The 14992-nt window shown below is 32.6% G+C and overlaps 1 protein-coding gene across 1 annotated transcript in view; it reads left to right on the top strand.

Annotated features, from left to right (window-relative positions):
• WDR70 (WD repeat domain 70) overlaps positions 1 to 14992 on the top strand; it is a 295974-nt gene that overhangs the window by 1742 nt on the left and 279240 nt on the right. The window contains 2 exon segments of the mRNA XM_074282629.1: positions 1304 to 1387; positions 4599 to 4719. Coding sequence (XP_074138730.1) covers positions 1304 to 1387; positions 4599 to 4719 — 205 coding nt within the window.

Raw genomic sequence — 14992 nt, 5'->3', positions numbered from 1 at the left:
TGGTGTGTATACATACATACTTGCACACATATACAAGTATATATACAACTTTCACCTCTTTTCTTTTTATGGCAAAAGACAAAGATTCCACATCCAAATATCCATATATGTATATATTTGTGTGTATATGTATATGTGTGTGTATGTATGTGTATTTGTATATATGTGTGTATGTGTATATATAATATGTGTGTATATATACACACACACATATATATACACATACGCACAAATATATGCATACACACATATGTCATTATTCCCAAAAGTGACTAAAAGAAAAAATGAAAGAGCAAAGCTGCTTTATGACTATGATATTGTATTTGAAATCATGCACTGGCTAAGAGGTGGCACTGAATAATTGTGCTGTGATTGAAAAACTCCTGGTAAATCCCATACAATATTAGTAGATCAGTATTGACTACTTCAGTACAACAGTACTATCATTTGCATTAGTCTTGCAATTTCATTGGTATAAGGAACTATCAGTAATGAAACTAGATCCTCCAAAGCAAATCAACACCTTTTCTGCACACTTATAGTCTTAAGATATTGGTCTAAGGCATTGAGATTTTAAATGATCAGCCAGCATGTGTCATAGGTGGGACTTTAACTTTTGTCTTCCTGTTTCTTTATGCCTCTCTTTTGGTACCTCTGTTACTACCATTACTATGACAACTACACTTATATTTTCTCAGTAATGTGTACACTTGTAGCTTGCAAAACAGAAATATAAAGTATTTTGCTAAAAGATTGTTTTTCTTTCTGACTCACCTCCTGTCCTCCCTATTTTTGTTTACCTGTGTGGAGTCTAAAGCCTCTGAAGATGTCTGAACATAGGGCATTTTAACTAACATAGAGTGCCTTAAAGTATGTATATTTCTGACATACATTTAATTCATTTGAGGAATATAACAACCCTATGAAGTAGGTAATTATGTATTATATTATAATTATATATATGTACTTAGGTTATTAATTATATATGTACTTTGGGGCTTTTTTTGACTCTCAAAGGAGTATTCTTAAGTTCTTTGATCAGGGACATAATCACTGCTTTCCTTCTTCTTCCCCTTAAAACAGGCAGACAGACACAAATTTATCCACTTAACCTTCACATAGCAGGACCAGGATTTCTAGTTTAAAGAAGTGGTAATTGGAGGAGAAAAGGAAATCCATTGTTTTGGTACACTGTTGTGATATATTATGGTCATGTCTGTGCTACAAGTTAGACTAATAAATCAAAAATTTTGTACACTATGCATTATCAACTGTCTCTGTCATCCATCCCTCTCCATTTTAGGAAAGAAAGCAAGGACATTTGATTTGGAAGCCATGTTTGAGCAAACGCGAAGAACAGCTGTGGAAAGAAGTAGAAAAGTTTTGGGTAAGTTTAGATAACTGCTTTTATATTTGTTTTAAGTTAAATGCTATATGCTGCATAAAAATATAGAGTTATAATTAAATACTTTAAAATGTTTTATAGTTTAAAGGATGTAATACCTTTTTTCTTAAACAAATGTATGTGATTTTTAAACTTCTATAATATTTCAATTGAAGTACTCATGCATCTGAATACTTCTACCACCAGTATAAAGGATGAATCAGTTGTATCATCTCATCTTGTGTGATTCTTTATCTGTAATATATCTTTAAGTTCTTTATAGAAGACTTACTATGAATACTAGAGATATTGTTATTCTAGTTCTTTTGATATTTTTTGGTAATTGTTTTAAGCTTTACATGCTGTCTCTCATTTTCCATTTAAAATACAAGCTCATTTGCAAACCATTAAGAATGACAGAAGATTATTGGAATTCTTGCCTCTCAAAATAGTAAAAAACAAAGGAAGCAATATGAACTTGCCCAAAGTTTGGCCTGTGACAGACTATTGCACAGTAATTTTTTTTGAATATGAAAAATATTGCAACTGAACAAAAGATGGAAATCTTACCAAATTGTTCTTTATTGAATGTTTACAACTTATTGGCATTTTAAAGTGTGCTTTTATAGATTCTCCAGGACTTTTAATTTCATTGATGAATTAATTTTTCATACTTCAGATACATTTTGTAAATATGTCCAAATGCAAGAGTTGTAGAAATCTTTTCTTCCTGGTAGATCAACTCAACTGTTGACCTGATCTGAAAAATTTCTAAGTCATACGGTTACAGTGATAAAAAGTCATTTAAGAAAAATCATTCATTGAAAGTATCCAGGAGACATTCTTTACTGGCAGCATTACTCAAAAATTTACCAAGAAAATAGGGATGCAATAGAAATAATACACATCCTATCACCTACAATCTTGAAGACAAGTAGAGAAAATGAATCAATTAAAATTAAATTAAGGATTGCTAGGTGATAGAGTATATAGAGTATCAACCCTTCAGTTAGGAGGAGTGAGCTTAAATTCTGCTGAAGTAGCCCCAATCACTAAAGAGAATAGTTGGGCATGTGTGAATGTTTCCACCCACCACCAAGGGATGTAGTATATCCTTCTGATTGTGCACGTCTTCTCCCCTTCTCCCTCAGTGGTAGGGGAGCTAGAGGAGCTGACTATGGAATAGGTCCATTTACAATTTCATTTCCTACATTGCCATCAGGGAGAAGTGAAGGACCTCTTGAGTAGTCTCTGCTCTGGAAATAGGATTTCATTAGGGTATATTTTCCGAATATTGACCAGATTAATCAAGAGTTCACCCTGTATGGAGAGACTTTTGCCAGTGGAACCCTGGAAATGTGTAATGGGTAGGTAGATAGCTACCTAATTGGCAGATGTTTCAGATGGGCTATTTGAGCTATGGTCTATTCTGGGTGTGTAGGCATAAGATGAAGTTCACATGATATCCCTTGGTAATTAGACTCTGCTTAATGGGGGGAAAAAATCATATCTGACATTCACACATATTCCATATTTCCAAAGGGATGCATTTGGAAACTGAGGTTCCCTGATGACACTAAGTTAAATGATATTAGTGATATCTAGAGCTAAGGGAGTGTCTTATCTCAGAGCATTCTTTCCTTATTAGGATACCAGTTAACCTCATTGCCATCCTTAAATTTATTAATGCTTACTTAAAAGATTCATGAATAAATATCAGCAATGCCAGATCATTTCTAATATAACTAAAGTTAGACAATTAATATTGCAGAATTGATTATTTACTAGCTAGCCAAGGAAATGTCTTAATGGGGGCTAAATAACATCTTAATTAAATTAAGTACCTTAGTGGGAGCTGGGTGCTATGTCTTTCTATCTGATCAAACATGAAACAATATCTATTATCTGAACTGAATTGGAAAGTTAGGTTCAGAATTAGAACATATTAAACGTCAGGGCGTATCTCAGTGGAACGTTTGGAGAGAAAGAAAAAGAAAGAAAGAAAGAAAGAAAGAAAGAAAGAAAGAAAGAAAGAAAACCTTGTGCTTTATAATACCAATCATAGTTATTCTATTAATATTGCTTTTTCTAATATACTGTGTTTCCCAATGATTGTATCTGTCTTTGGAAATTCCTGCTAACAAACATAGGAGGGTATATATCCTGAGAAGAAATTGATAAGTTGTGTAAGAATGTAGTTCTAGGTTAATCATACTTGTAATCTAGGACTGAATGTGATATGTGATAAGAGAAATCCACTGATGGAAAAGAAACTCTGGCTTAGTGTTCTTGCTGCCATTGTGATTAGAAAATGATTGTAATGGGAAAGACATTGGCTCTGATTGCCATTATGACAAAAGGATACTGCCTCAGTGTCTGTTTTGAGCTTCTGGACAATGTTGCTGGAAGCTAGATCATGCCTCTTGCAAAAATCAAGTTTGGTATATAAGCCATAGCTCTAGTGACCAGCTGTTTTCTAAGGCAGATATCTCTATTTTTCCCTTCTATTACTGGTATCATATGTGTCTGTCTGTCTTTCCTTCCTGTTTTCTGTTAAATTCCAATTTCCTATGTTGTTTATATATTAATTTTTTTAATCTATAAGGATGCTCTGGGTTCACTGCTGCATACAATTGGTGTAGTCTCCTCTGAACACAATTAAAAACTTCAATTTGCTCTCTTTGCATTGTTGATTTATCTCATTTTTCACACAGTTTAGCAAAAAAAAAAAAAAAAAAAAAAGTGAAAATCCAACATTACCCGACATGTAGAGATACTATTTAGTGGTTTGTGAAACTTGACACTGTCATAAACTATTGAGAGCAATACACAGTAAAAATTATATAACTAATATAACTAATCATACTGTTTTACTCAGTAATCATGATTTTTCTATGTCTTAAAGATGTCATTAAATGGAAAAAAAGACCCTGTCTTTAAAATATTCACAACAGTTATATTTATGAAAGACAGTATTTGCCTTAGAGCAAATATTTTTTTCATTTTGTTAAAATGTGTGGCATGGAATTTTCTTTGTAATTAAAATGTTAGTAGTTTAAATTTTAGAACTTTATTTGAAAATTTATCCAATTTGCTTATAAGTATTTGGGGCTTTTGTTAATTTTAAGAAAACTACCATATTTCCTGTTTTTTTAATACCGAAATTTTTGAAGCTCAAGTATGAATTCTTTTTTTTTTTTCCTTTCATTTTCAGAAGCCAGAGAGAAAGAGGAAGAACTGCAAAAAGAGAAAGAATTAAGAAGGCAACATGAAGATAATGAGTCAATACCTTCAGGCTCAAGTTTAACCAAACATCCTTCTATCTCAGCTTCCAGGTGCCTTGCTTTTTTAAGAAGGAATTATGCAACATTTTCAGCTATCTGATTATTTAAGAAATTCTCACAATATTATCAGGATTGTTTTGGTGATCAAACGGGAAATTTAAACCTGATTACCAAAAAGAATAAAAATTTGCACATTTTTCTTTAATACATTTCTAAGTCTAAGGCTATAAGAAATTATATCTGTCATTTTTAAAATAATTTGAGTTTTCCTAAAGTAGTTTCAGATATAGTAGTATAATATATGTCTCTTTTTTTTTTTTTTTTGGTTTATTTAATTTAGTAGTTGTGCATTATTTTGTCTCTTTTTCAGAAATTTACATTTATGGTAAACTTTTTGCAAGTTTGAAATAGGTAGTGGAAAATAAAAAAAAGATGTTATAATCTATTGTAGTAGTTCAATAGTTTGGGAAAGATTTGTATAAATTTATCATGTATTTGTCTTAGTCACATATATGTATATTGGTATGTGAGAATGTGTGTGCATGTTGCATACAAATATAAAAACATTTTAGAAAATTTGCTGAATTATCATCAGAGCACATGGTAAAACATGAAACTTAGAACATCAGAGTAGATGGAAGGATCCTTAAAGTATCAGGATAGGGTAGTCAGTATCAGGAGTATGCTAACAAGAGACTTGACTTATATTGTAGAAGCCCTTGTAAGGCATTTGCCTTTGATTTGAATTTCTAGTTTAGGAACAGGTATCAGGGAAACTGATTATGAATGTGTGTGGATTAAATTGTGATTTTAAGTCATCACAATCATTTTAATTTTGTTTTTCCTTTAATTATATAATTTGTAAGGAGAATATAAGAATTGAAACACTGATCTCATTTTATCTATCTTATTTTTTCTTCTAATAGATGTCAACCAGTATTAAAATGGGGGAGGGGGAAAGGACCCTATTCTTTCACTCACTTGTATCTTCCCTTCCCTTTTTTCTCCCATCTGCTTTTTCCTGGAATTATATATTAGACATGACATTGTAAAAAGACAGGTAATGATTAGGAAAAATATTTTAACTTTTTGTATAATTTGAACTTAAATTATTTAGTATTGCTCATTTAATGGAGAAGAAGTGAGATAGCATTCCTAAATTAGATATTGAGTAGGCAAATTTTAATTCATTCATATTATTAGCTAGAGTTGTTTATTTACCATAGAATTTCCTTATATTCTCTCTTCACTTTACATTTATAAATTTCTTTCCTTGTTCTAACTTTTCTAGTTTTCTTGATTCATAGATGTAGCCTGAAGTCTAGCAAAAACTTGAAACATAGATTCTTTACCTTTTTTGTGTCATAAACCTCTTTGGCATTTTGGAAAAACTGATATGGATGAACCCCTTCTTAGAATAATGTTTGTTGACCTTAAAGTGAAAGAATTCTAAGTTTCATTTTGAATTTAATAAAAGTGTAAATGGATCCCTTGTGGATATGTGGACCTCAATTTAAGAATCCCTGCATTAAAAGAAAAAGTTCTTCAAAGATCTAAGCTGATCCCCTGAATGGTCTTTTCTCTTTTCTCTTCTTCAGCTTTCATCTTTTTCCATAAAATGTGTGCTTGACTAATACTGAAGGAACTAATGAAAGGGGAATTTTCCTCAAATTGTTGCTTTTTTATTCTTATGTTGGAGCAAGGGGATTCAGAAGAATTAAGCAGAACTTGGAGGTAGGAGGTAGATTAATTTGGCAATCCCTTTCTAGCATAGTGTCATTCATTTATTTGAAATCTATGAATTTCCAGAATGTATTCATGATGCCTAAGAAACTTATTCCCAGTGAATTTAAAATTACCTGTTGACCCTTTATTTTCTGAGTTGCTTTGCTTATGCCTTACTCTTAACAATCAAGAATTATTTTACTTTGAAAGTTAAGTGGTTGTTCAGTTATTCTGTGGAAGCACATATATGTAAAGAAGACATTCATGGCATGACTTCTTAGAGAATTGGGCTTTTACTGGACTTTGAACAATGAGTACAGAAAGAAACTGGCAAGTGAAGGAAGGATGTTTTAAATAGAACCAACAGCTTGAATGAAGACATGGTGTCAGGGATGTTTGTGGTATATTTTAGGAATAGTATAACTAACTAGTCTGGCTGTATCTAGTAGTAAGGGTGGTAAAATTAAGGTTGGATGCTCAAAAGTAACAACATCTTGGAAAATTTTAATAGTCATACTGGAGAGTTCAGGGTTAATTCTGTGTTTAGGCAATTGCTTATAAAAACTGTAACTACCAAGCTTTTGATCAGTTTTTAATATATTTTTGAATGGTCCCATAATTATACTTGAAATATATGTAGATCCTGTTGATTAATATTTATGAAATTTAACATCTGAAGTCCTTTGTAGCATTTTAGAATGATATAGTAATGATAATTAAAATGAAAACAGTTTTGAGTTTCAAGAAGTACATTTTTATAGTTCCTAAGTTTTTTGTCTGTCAAGTAATATTGATGGAGAGCTCATTGTCCTGAAAAATGGTAAATATAACTACTCTTCTGACATAGTATTTTCTTCATGTCTTTCATGACATTGCTTTAGTTGGTAACAATTAGTGATGAAATTAGAAATGATATTGATATAACAAGCCTCTATTTAGCATTACAAACTCTTGGATCATTTTAATTTTTTGTTAACAATTTTTAGTAAAATTAGTTTTCTTGTTAATCATTTATATTTTATTTAATGCATTTAAAAACAATGTTTTGAGAAGGGGACTGTAAGCTTTACTAGACTGCCAAAGGAGTCTAGGACACACAAAAAAAGATTATTTAATTAGAGGGAAATTTTAATAATGTAGACAAATTGATAGTTTATAAACATTTGAATTAACCAAGGAGGGGAGTCATGCTATTGTAAAAGTCTTTAAAAGTAGAACAGATTATTGTCTGGAATCTTGTATTTGTATTCCTTTATTGAGCTTGGGGAATGGATTAATTTGGTATCTTAAAATCCTGATTGGTTTTTTGCTTTCATATCAAATAATTGGAACTTAGAAATTGATGACAGAGATGCAAAAAACATTTTTTTTGAAAAGCAAAACATTCACAAGCTCAAAATTGGACATAAACAAAAGAGAAAAACAAGGAAATATTGGCTTTTAATTTTCCCTGGGAAATGATTGCAATGCCATCTTATGAATTATGTAAGTCTATCATATGTTGGATGAGCCACTGTGGGAAAGATTCCTACATTAGTCTTCTGGAGAATCAACAAAATGATTGTATTCTTCCTAAATTAAAAAAAAAATTAAAAAAAAAATTCTCGTAGTGAAAACTTGTGAAAAATTTTTTTTTTTTTTTTTTTTTTTTTTAAAGTCCATGGGAAAATGTATTTTTACTTAAGGAAATATAAGACCTTAGATTGAATTAATTTACTCAAATTAGTTAAAAAAGCATGTTTTGGAGACTGTATGGTGGAGAAAATGATAACTAGCATTTGTGGGCAAAGGAAAAATGATTATTTTGCTTTTGATCAGTTTCATATTTTTAGGTTAGTTATGTTAGAAAATGAGTTTTATCTTTGAATGTGGAAGTTGGTGGGAGAGGAGACTAATTGCCATTGGTTGTACATTGGCATTCTCTTTTCTGATCCCTTATTTACCATTGTATTAGAGGCTCTCATTACTACCCATGTATACTACTGTGGTAGCCACTTAACTGGTCTCTCTGTTTTTGGTGTCTCACTTGTTTACAATCAGTTCTTTCTGCTCTTGCAATATTAATTTACTTTTTGCACAAATTAATTACATCATTATTCTTCAATTTTTTTTTTTTGTTAGATAAAATTCTCAATTCTTAACTTATCATCTAAGTACTTTTCAGTTTGATGTCTTCCTTTCTCTTTAGCTAGTTTTGCAGAAGGTTGGTTTTAACCTAATTTGATCTGAACATCCAGCCCTTTTCTACCTCTGTCTCTTTGCTTCTGTCTTACTTGCTTACTTACTACACTCTGCTAGAAACTTTATTTCCCCCCCCTTTCCATAATGCTACATGTTACTAATACCTTCATTATATTTTCTTATGTATTGTAGAGTCCAGTTCTACAATTTCATGGTGAGATGGTTTGAGAGTCTGTATTATGTATGGCCTATTAGTTTTGTGAGTATGGGGTGTGTTGACCTCTCTGAGTTTGTTTTCTCATGTATAAAATAGTGGTTAAAAATACCTGTAGTTTCTGTCTTTCATGGTAGGGATCAAACGTGGCTGAGTTCATATCTAGCTTCAGCCTACCTGTGTCAATCTGGACAAGTAACTTAGCTCTGTTTGCCTCAGTGTTTCCTAGACTGTAAAATAGAGATAATAATAGCACTTACTTTAGGATTGTTGTGAGGATAAAATGAGATATTTGTGATAAGCTTAGCATAGTACCTAGCATAACAGCTTAATAAATGCTTCTTTCCTTTCCTCCCCTGCCATTCTTTACCTTTACTCTTGATTTCCCAGTCAGAAATGGATTTTTTTTGGGGGGAAGGGGGGAAGGAAGGGACTATTTTAATAGTTGTAAAGTGATACTTTAAAGATGTTTATATTTCTATTTTTTTATGTGAAAATTTGGTGTTTTTATTGCCTTGTGTTTAAAATTTTTGTTTACTTCCTTTAATTCCATTTAGAAAGTGGAATCTGAGCATATTTCTTTTGAAGAGGCACTATGGTGGTGGACTGAGGGCTGACTTTGAGCTCCACAATATCTGAGTCCAGTTTACTTCTTAAACACAACCTCTATGGTCATAGTTTTCTGTTAGGTTCTTACTAAGTGCTAAGTCAGTACTTAACAATTCTCTAGTTCACTCCTTTGGTTCTGGCCTTTAAGGGGAGTTTACCCCTTTGAACTTCTGAGGAGGAGTTTACATATGAAAAAAGTTTAAACAACCTTTAAAAGGAGCAAATTCATTGGTTGAAGTAATTTTCCCACAAGCCCCTGAGTTCTCACACACCCATTCTCTGGGAGGATAAAAGACAACAACACTGAGCAAGGAGTGAGTCTACTCTAGGACAGAGTTGGGATGGCTCTCTGGAGGAAGAAGAGTCTAGTCAGGATTAAGTTGAGACAGCAGATCTCCTTCCAGAGAGCAATCGGCAGTTTCTGGAGACAACAGAACATTACATATTGGCGCCCACAACATGGGGCAAGGACTTTTGCTTATCCTGACAAGGACTTATTCTGAGCCCTTCAGAGGAGCTAGCCCGGACCTTTGCAATTTGGCGCCCGAACAGGGACAGACAAGATCCTGATTTCAGTGGAAAAGTCTCTCTGACCCAGAAGCGTAATAAAGAAACTTTGTTAAACTTTTGTTAAACTTTGTTTAACTTTGTTAAAGAGCTAAAGTAGAATTTCAGTGAAATGGGGCAAATGCCTTTGTTCAAGGAAAATGTTTAGAGAGCATTATCAAGGTTATGAAAAGCCAAGGATTGATTATAATTTTGGAGGAGATTACTGAACTTTTAAAAACTGGGAAGGTCATATGTCCTTGTTTTTCTCTGGAAAAAGAATTGGATCCAGTTGAGTGGAAATTAGTAGGAGAGCAGTTAGGTGAACATTACAATTCCAAAGCAAACTCAGTTTCTAAAGATACACTTCATACCTACAATTTAATCCAAGTGGCTTTAAAAACTGTTAGACTAAAGGAGCCAGATGGGGAGGTATCAACTAAACTAGGTGAAAAGGATGAATCAGATAACAATGAAGTTAAATACAATTCTGAGCAACAGGAGCATTTCCCATCTCCTCCCTCAATTAACCCTTCAGGGGTGGAGCAAGAAGGAGGAGGGGAAGAGGCAGAAATACAAACAGAATCCCCTGTTAAGCAGCCTATGACAAGATTAGAAAAAGCATTGGTTAAAGCTAAGAGAGAAGGACAGGATATAAGTGATTTTATACATGTATATCCTGTGATTGAAGATATTGACGCTGTAGGTCAAAAAAGGAGAAGATATACACCTTTAGATTTGAATAAAATTAAAGATTTGAAAAAAGGTTGTACCCTTTATGGGGCTACATCAGCTTATGTTAAAATGTTACTACATAGTTTGTTTTATGAAGTCCTAACCCCAAATGATTGGAAATCCATAGCAAGGACATGTTTAGAACCTGGACAAAATCAGTTGTGGCTTGTGGAGTTTCATGAATTATGTAAGAACCAAGTCAGATGCAATTTGTAAACAGGAGTTAACACACAATTCACTTTTGAGCACTTAGCTGGTGAAGGTCGGTATGGAGAGAATTCAGAACAGATTAATTATACCATGACAGTGTATGAGCAAATTGCTAAGGCTGCAATAAAAGCTTGGGGTTCCCTCCCTGGACAGAAAGATTGGGGAGAGGCTTTCATTAAAATAGAGCAGGGTCCCAATGAACCTTTTGCGGATTTTGTGGGACGTCTGCAAACTGCTGTCTAAAGAACTATTGGAGAAAATGCTGCTACAGGAATAATGACCAGACATCTGGCTAAGGAAAATGCCATTGAGATTTGCAAAAGAATTATATGAGGATTAGACAAAGATGCTCCTTTAGAGGAGATCATAAGACAAATGTGTTACAGTGGGAACAAATGCTTTTTACACCTGGACTATGATGAACATGGAAAGACAGGGTCCCTCTTGGCAAAGGACTTCTAGAGAAATTTGTTGATGTTTCCAATGTGGAAAACTTGGACATCTAAGAGCTCAGTGTAGATATAGAGATGGAGTGAGAAGACAGAATGAGAGAAGACCTAAAATGCCATGTCCAAAATACCACAAGTGTCTCCACTGGGCTTCCGAATGTAGATTGACCCAAGGAAATGAGAAGTGGGGCCCACCTCCAAGATATCAATCAAAGGATAGGTGGGGCATGATTGCAACTGAGATTATACCCAAAGAGCCTTTAAAAGGTCAGGACTCTGATGTGATCTATCAGCCGAAAAGCAATCACATGGAAGAAAGGGATTACCTGATCAGTCAGCCAAAAGGCAATCAGATTGCAAAAATGGATTACACTTGGGGAGAATACAGGCTTTTTAAACCAACAGGGCTGTGTCCAGTGCAAACAACTCCAATGTAATTGTCAGATGATGAGAAGAGATTTAGAAAGTGATAAATGGAAGGAAATTAGATAGGTTAATTGCCTGGGAGAGAGGGTTTGCTTGTATTTTAACAGACAAAAGGAAACATATGAAGAAGGAAACAGATAGATGGCAACAAGCACCTGGAGAGAGACAGAAAAAGAGAAAAACCTCAAAACAAAGAAGACCTAAGAAACATCTGACACTGAAAGAGTATGGCTGATAAAGAGACTATTAAAGATTCTCTAACACAAGATAAGACTGTTAAAGGATTTTAAAACCAGCAGGAATCATTGGATTTCCTAAAACAAGATGAGACTAATGGACAATTGACTTATGGACATTTTTATGGACATGATTATTTGATCATGTTATTTGTTACATTCTTCTAGCATGTATTATGTTACTATGTGTTTATGTAATTATGTGTAATACCTCCCATATTGATGGATTTATGTTTCAAGGTCATGACCACCCTATGTTCTAAATCAAAAGAAAGGGGGAGATGTTAGGTTCTTACTAAGTGCTAAGTCAGTACTTAACAATTCTCTAGTTCACTCCTTTGGTTCTGGCCTTTAAGGGGAGTTTACCCCTTTGAACTTCTGAGGAGGAGTTTACATATGAAAAAGGAGTTTAAACAACTTTTAAAAGGAGCAAATTCATTGGTTGAAGTAATTTTCCCACAAGCCCCTGAGTTCTCACACACCCATTTTCTGGGAGGATAAAAGAAGACAACACTGAGCAAGGAGTGAGTCTACTCTAGGACAGAGTTGGGATGGCTCTCTGGAGGAAGAAGAGTCTAGTCTGGGATTGAGTTGAGACAGCAGATCTCCTTCCAGAGAGCAATCGGCAGTTTCTGGAGACAACAGAACATTACATATTGGCGCCCACAACATGGGGCAAGGACTTATACTTATCCTGACAAGGACTTATTCTGAGCCCTTCAGAGGAGCTAGCCCGGACCTTCGCAGTTTTCCATAGTAGAACTTGCCCACGTTTTTTATTCTCCTGCACAAAGTTATTTTTGGTAAAAATTCTTTCATTGTTTTTGTGTCATGAGTATTTTTCTTATTTTGTTTCTTTTGATATAGTATATTAGATTTTGTTATGCTTATTTTTTAAAATATTCAAAAATAAAATTAAATAAAATTTGATTATTGATTGAAATTGCATATTGATACTACAGGTATCAAGCAAATAAAATCTTCAAAATATTTTGTATGGTTATCTGTTTATAATTTTTATTTCTTTATTAATGAAATTTATCTTCTGTGTAGCTGGGTTAATTTTTTTCTTTTGGCTTCTAGTAATAGATTGGCTTTTAATTGATTGATTCACTAGAGATATATTGGCAATGTGAAGTATAGATCAAAACAACTGTTTTTCTTCTAGAGTATCCCAACTGTTTATTAAATAGTGATTCCCTTTCCCATTCTTAACTTATGAAATGATAAAGAATTTTGGAGTCAGAAGGGATCTTAGGAAACTTCTAGTTCAACTTCTTAATTTAATTGATGAGAGTACTGAAGTTTAGTGAGGAAATGTCATAGAATTTATTGGGAGCAGAGCTGCAATTAAAAGTAGATCTTTTTCATGCTTACTGTTTTGTTATTTTTTTGCATATCATTGTCTTATAATAGTTTTCATTGTATATATCCCAACTTTTGTGGGAGTTTTGCTATATATATGGCATTGCCCCAGTTAACCCTCAAGATTATAGATAAATTAGTTTGGAGTCAGAAGATTTGTATTTGAATTTTGTTTCTGGTCTTTACTAACTGGGCATATCATTAAACTTTCATGTGCTTCAATTTCCTAGTAATTATCCACTAAATCTTTTGTAGCAGATCCTCATGGAGAGAGTTTGCACTGTTTCTAGTTTCTTCCTTTATTTGCATATTAATTTTTTTACTTGATTTATTATATTCTGATAATTGTTACTACTGTTAATATTTTCACCTCTTTTTGCCTTTTTTTTTTTTTTTTTTTTACAAATTAATCTGACAAATGATTTTTTCAATCAGGCAACAAAGATTTGTTAGCTGCTTGCTTAGTATTAGTGTTCTGCTTGGTGCAGTGGAACACAGCAAAGCAAGACAAAAGTCAGAGAGTTCCAGTTCTTAAGGAGCTTCCATTCTATATGGGAAATAAATATATATAAATAAATAAAGTATGTGTGGAAATATACACAAAATAAAAAGTAATTGCAAGGTAACTTAAGAAGGGAGAACATTAGTAATTAGGGAGATGAAGAAAAACCTTGTGTAGAAGATTTTACTTAAGCTCAGTCTTGAATAGGGATTTAATAAGATAGAGGTTAGGATAGTGCATTTTGATCATAGGGCCAGTTTAGATAGTGTGTTTGCTACATACAAATTAAATGTTATATTTAACTTTTAATTTTCCTTGTAATAGCATATAATAGCTTTATCTGCATTTCTCGATTTTTTCTGGTGTGTTAGGTGATATTGATGCTCTTACATTTTTTGAGTTTTCAGTTGTGTGATATATTTTAGAACAGTATAGTTTGGTTTCATTTCAGTTTATATATATTTTTTGATACATTAAATGTTTCATGTAAGTAGCATATCAATGGATTTTGCTTTATAATTTTAAATTGGAGAATTTCATTAATTCATATTTAATGTGTTAAATTTGATTTCTTTTTTAGCTTTTTATTTTTTTCCACTGTCATAAATGTTTAAAGGGAGTGAAATACCTTATTTTTCTTACTAATAAAATTGTTTAAAGAAAGGTGGGGTGGCATTTCTTTTTGCTTTTTAAATGAGTAAATGTCATTTCTTATGGCTTTATATTTCTTTTAAAAAATAAATAAAAGATGTTTGTTTTCAGAATAGCTGGCTGCTTTTTGTCCTCTTTTTATTGTCAATTTGAAATGTTTTTAAAATTTATTAATTGACATAAATATTTAATTATTTCCTTTAAAAGTTAAACTATGTCAAAACCGAATATGTCTATTCCTTTTACAATATCTTAATGCTTTAATTTGTAGACTTAAGATAAGATTTAAATTATCCATTTATTATCGTTGAATACTTATTTCTCTACTGATATGACATTTTTCCTTGAGTGTATTTGTAGATTTTATCCTTTTAGTTGTGGATTTTTATAAATTTATTGTTGAGAGCTTTTTGGTTTTTGAAGTTTATTTGCCTTGAAAAAAGTTAAATATTGCATGAAATACCATTTTCTAAAT

The sequence above is a fragment of the Sminthopsis crassicaudata genome, chromosome 1, assembly GCF_048593235.1.
Source record: "Sminthopsis crassicaudata isolate SCR6 chromosome 1, ASM4859323v1, whole genome shotgun sequence".
Classification (NCBI taxonomy): Eukaryota; Metazoa; Chordata; class Mammalia; order Dasyuromorphia; family Dasyuridae; genus Sminthopsis; species Sminthopsis crassicaudata.
This window is presented reverse-complemented; position numbering and strand designations above follow the sequence as displayed.